Below are 3,960 nucleotides of genomic sequence, written 5' to 3'. Positions count from 1 at the left end.
ATATCGATAGATGCATATACACATGGTGTGATAGCCACATAAAAGTTCAAACATTCGTTTGTTTGTTTCTGATGTGGAATCAGAATGTGATAAAAATGGGTGTTTCCATTTAAGAAAATAAAGTTGACCCAGTTTTCACCGATTGTAACACTATCTATGACAAAACTGATCACCTGATCTTGTGGTCCCCTGAAGTCTAATATTTTTGATTCAATGAGTTTTTTGTTGTGTTTGTATTTTTTGAGTTATTCCAGTGGATTGATTAAAGTGGACCACTCTGTAAATATATATGAAAATTGTGTTTCTATCTTAATACATACAGTAATTCAAGTTTAATAAATATTTATTTAAATTTATCTTAAATATTAAAGATATTAAGGAAGATTGCCCCAAAGTATTTTTTATCATTTTATAATAATAATTATGTAGAAAATTTAAAAACATGTTTCAACTTTTAATATTAATATAGTATTTTATAGTTCTTTTCATATATATTTATTAATTGAGGATTAAATACTCATTAGTAATAGGATCTTTAAGTGGAAATTAAAAGCATGCTTTTTGATGATTTTTCTTTTATATGAAAGTTATAATAATAATAGGTACTTTAATTATTTGCTTTCTTTAAATGAAACATATACTCTAATGGTAACACAGATGATATTAAGCAAGTACATTACTAGAGAAGAATGTATTTGTTATAGGGCAAATAGATTCTTCAGGCCCCACAGTGAATGTACTATCGACATAGTACACTTGCTGAAGGCCTGAAGAATCTATTGTAAATCTTTACATGTACTGTACAATAAATCGCATACTTGCATTGGATGTCTGAATCTGTTTCATTTGAAGGAATCAAATAATTTGATATTAGCATATTTGTCAATGGCAAATTTTAATGAGTATGCATTATTAGCAAATATAGAGCTTTAATTTCTTTATGAATACAAGTATATGATTGATTTTCCTGTTTGAATATAATTTTTAAAAAATTATGTATTTAATTTTAAACTATATGATCTGATGCATTAACATTAACCATCTGATGTTCTACAGGTGTTTGTGAGTCTCCTCTAATGACTTGGGGAGAAATTGAAGGTACTCCGTTTCGTCTAGATGGCAGCAACACTCCTTTACCTCAAAATGTAGGAGGACCACAATTTAAAATTCCAGACTTGCCAGCTCGTGAAAGAATAGCCTTATCTTTAGCAGATAAAGTTGCTAAACAACATAGAACAAAGAAACGAGAAGCCATGCAGAGAGTACATTCTACTCTTTTAAGGTAAGATTTTTATTCATTTACATTAACAAAATTTTAATCTTATCTATAGTTAGATATATTTATTCCAATCAAATAACAAACCAGATTTTATTAATAATATAATTTAGGCTTTGTGTGTCAATATAATCATATTTATTCCATTTTTAAATTTTTGCTTAGTTCACTATTTTAATTGAACAGTTATTTTCCATTATCAGTTTAATTTAAATAAAAAAACTATGTTTATATTAAGACTCAACAAGTTACCATTTTACTCTGGAAAGTCTTTTTCTGTAAAAATATAAATTTTCTTGAAAATATGAAACTATTCTAAAATATTTACTTGCTTTGTATTCCTATACTTTAAAATAAAATTTAATGCCAGGACAATAATTATAATTTTGAAAAAAATTTACAAAATTTCTTATGGACGAATTCAACAAGTGTCCTCCTTCCTTTTTGTCATTTCATACACCAATAGGAAATAAAGGTTGACTTCACCACAAGATTGGATATTTCCTATTGGTGTATGAAAGGACAAAAAGGAAGGACACTCGTAGAATTTGTTCATAAGAATTTTTGTCTTTCGTATTTCGAAACAGTGTTGTATCTTTATATTTGTTTTTCAAAACTGCAATGCAGCGTAATAATCAACACTTGGCATAACTCATTCATTTATTTCAGCTTTTGTTGAGATGCGTTCTACACACATTTCGGGCTTTGTTTTGCCCCTCCTCAGTCAACTTTTAAAAACCCTTTTAAAATCAAAAATTCCATCTTTTGATGTATTTCTACAAGCCGGAATCATACACTATATATTAGATTGTTTCAAGTACTAGGCTGAAATTTAATCCTACTTGTTACCTACCAGACCTAGACTTTCGCAATTAGACTTTACTAGACTTCGAAAAAGATTCTTTGAAATATCAAGAAAAGACTATAACGGACATGAACACAGTTCTTCTTTTATATTAACACTAAACAACTCAACTAAACTTCACAGCATTTAATGGTGTTATTCTTTTATGGTGATTTGCATAATAATGCTTTCTTCCAAAAATTTTTTCTTCTAAAAAATTTATTCAATTATTAAATTTATGCAAATCACCATAAAAGAATAACACCATTAAATGCTGTGAAGTTTAGTTGAGTTATTTAGTGTTGGTATAAAAGAAGAACTGTGCTACATGTCCGTTATAGTCTTTTCTTGATATTTCAAAGAATCTTTTTCGAAGTCTAGTAAAGTCTAATTGCGAAAGTGTAGGTCTGGTAGGTAACAAGTAGGATTAAATTTCAGCCTAGTACTTGAAACAATCTAATATATAGTGTATGATTCAGGCTTGTAGAAATACATCAAAAGATGGAATTTTTGATTTTAAAAGGGTTTTTAAAAGTTGACTGAGGAGGGGCAAAACAAAGCCCGAAATGTGTGTAGAACGCATCTCAACAAAAGCTGAAATAAATGAATGAGTTATGCCAAGTGTTGATTATTATGCTGCATTGCGGTTTTGAAAAGCAAATAAAAAGAAATTTTGTAATTTTTTTTTTTTTTTTTCAAAATTCCAATACTTTATTAGAAACTATTAGGCTATAATGATGCTATATTTAGATTGGTTTTACATAGGAATTTATAATGTAATTTTAGTAAGTCAATTTTATTAAATATTTCTTTAAACAAAATAGATTGCCCTAAATCAGTATATTCTAAATATTACATTCTCTTTTAGCTGATATTTGAAAGATATAACTTTAAGAATTTCCTAGTAAATTGATGAAGTTTGAAAAAGTGTATTATTTTTTCATATATGATTTTTTAAAGAATATCTTCAATTTATGTTATAAATGGTACTTATCGAGATAGCAGTTCAAAAACAGGCAAAGCCGACACTCTTCATCTAATGGCATCTCCAATTACCATCTCTGCACCTCTCCAAACTCCCGGAAATCCATTGGGAGCACCATTAATCTTATCTCCACGTCTTCCAATGGCTGGTGCCACACTACTCAATGGAAGTGCACCACCTCCACACATTACTCCTACAGATGCAGGATTACTTTATGCTCCATATGCAGATTATCATCAGTTTGCGGCATTAGCAGCATCTCCACTTTTGGCAGATTTTGCTGCTGAACATTCATCAAGTGGTGCAGTGGCTAAACAAAAGCATCATTTGGCTATACGAGACCATCCCTACCAAAGGGTTGGCTCTCTCTCTTAAATTCATCCAAGACTTCATCATCACATGATCACCTCCGTAAGCTCCAAGAGTACTACTAACCTGTTGACTACTGATGTTCATGTGCCAATTTATCAGTTCTGATCCTCATGTCATCTGGAAAATAGTTTTTCTGTCATTGTAAACAGGAAAGTGTAGAGCTGCCATCTTTTGTTACTGCCAGGTAAAACGAAATCAAAAACAAGTAACCCAAGCACAGTTTTTCTGACTAATTTTTAAAGTGGAAAAAAAATAACTTTTTTCAATTTTTTGGTTAGTGAAGTTTTCTAGATGGTGATTTATTGTTTTAGATGAAGTGTATATTGTACTTGAATATTATTCTCTGTGACTTAGAAATTAAGGGCAGCTCCCTTGTGTAGTTATGTTTATGCATATTGTATTTCATTATTTTTCTTTCATATATCAATAATAATAATACTGTTTTTATTATAAGAAGCTGACACTCCTCATCTAATGGCACCT

General features: G+C 29.7%; 1 protein-coding gene across 1 annotated transcript; it reads left to right on the top strand.

The window, feature by feature from the left end:
• The first annotated feature begins 3,098 nt into the window (after window positions 1-3,098).
• LOC111617729 (protein held out wings-like) lies at window positions 3,099-3,768 on the top strand. Its single transcript, XM_023359017.1, has one exon. The coding sequence runs from the start codon at window positions 3,160-3,162 to the stop codon at window positions 3,478-3,480; it is 321 nt and encodes a 106-aa protein (XP_023214785.1). The 5' UTR covers window positions 3,099-3,159; the 3' UTR covers window positions 3,481-3,768.
• Window positions 3,769-3,960: the final 192 nt, after the last annotated feature.

Source organism: Centruroides sculpturatus, unplaced genomic scaffold (assembly GCF_000671375.1).
Source record: "Centruroides sculpturatus isolate CEXI.00-Female unplaced genomic scaffold, Cexi_2.0 scaffold3566, whole genome shotgun sequence".
Classification (NCBI taxonomy): domain Eukaryota; kingdom Metazoa; phylum Arthropoda; class Arachnida; order Scorpiones; family Buthidae; genus Centruroides; species Centruroides sculpturatus.
Note: the sequence above shows the minus strand (reverse complement) of the source record. Positions and strands in the feature narration are given on the sequence as shown.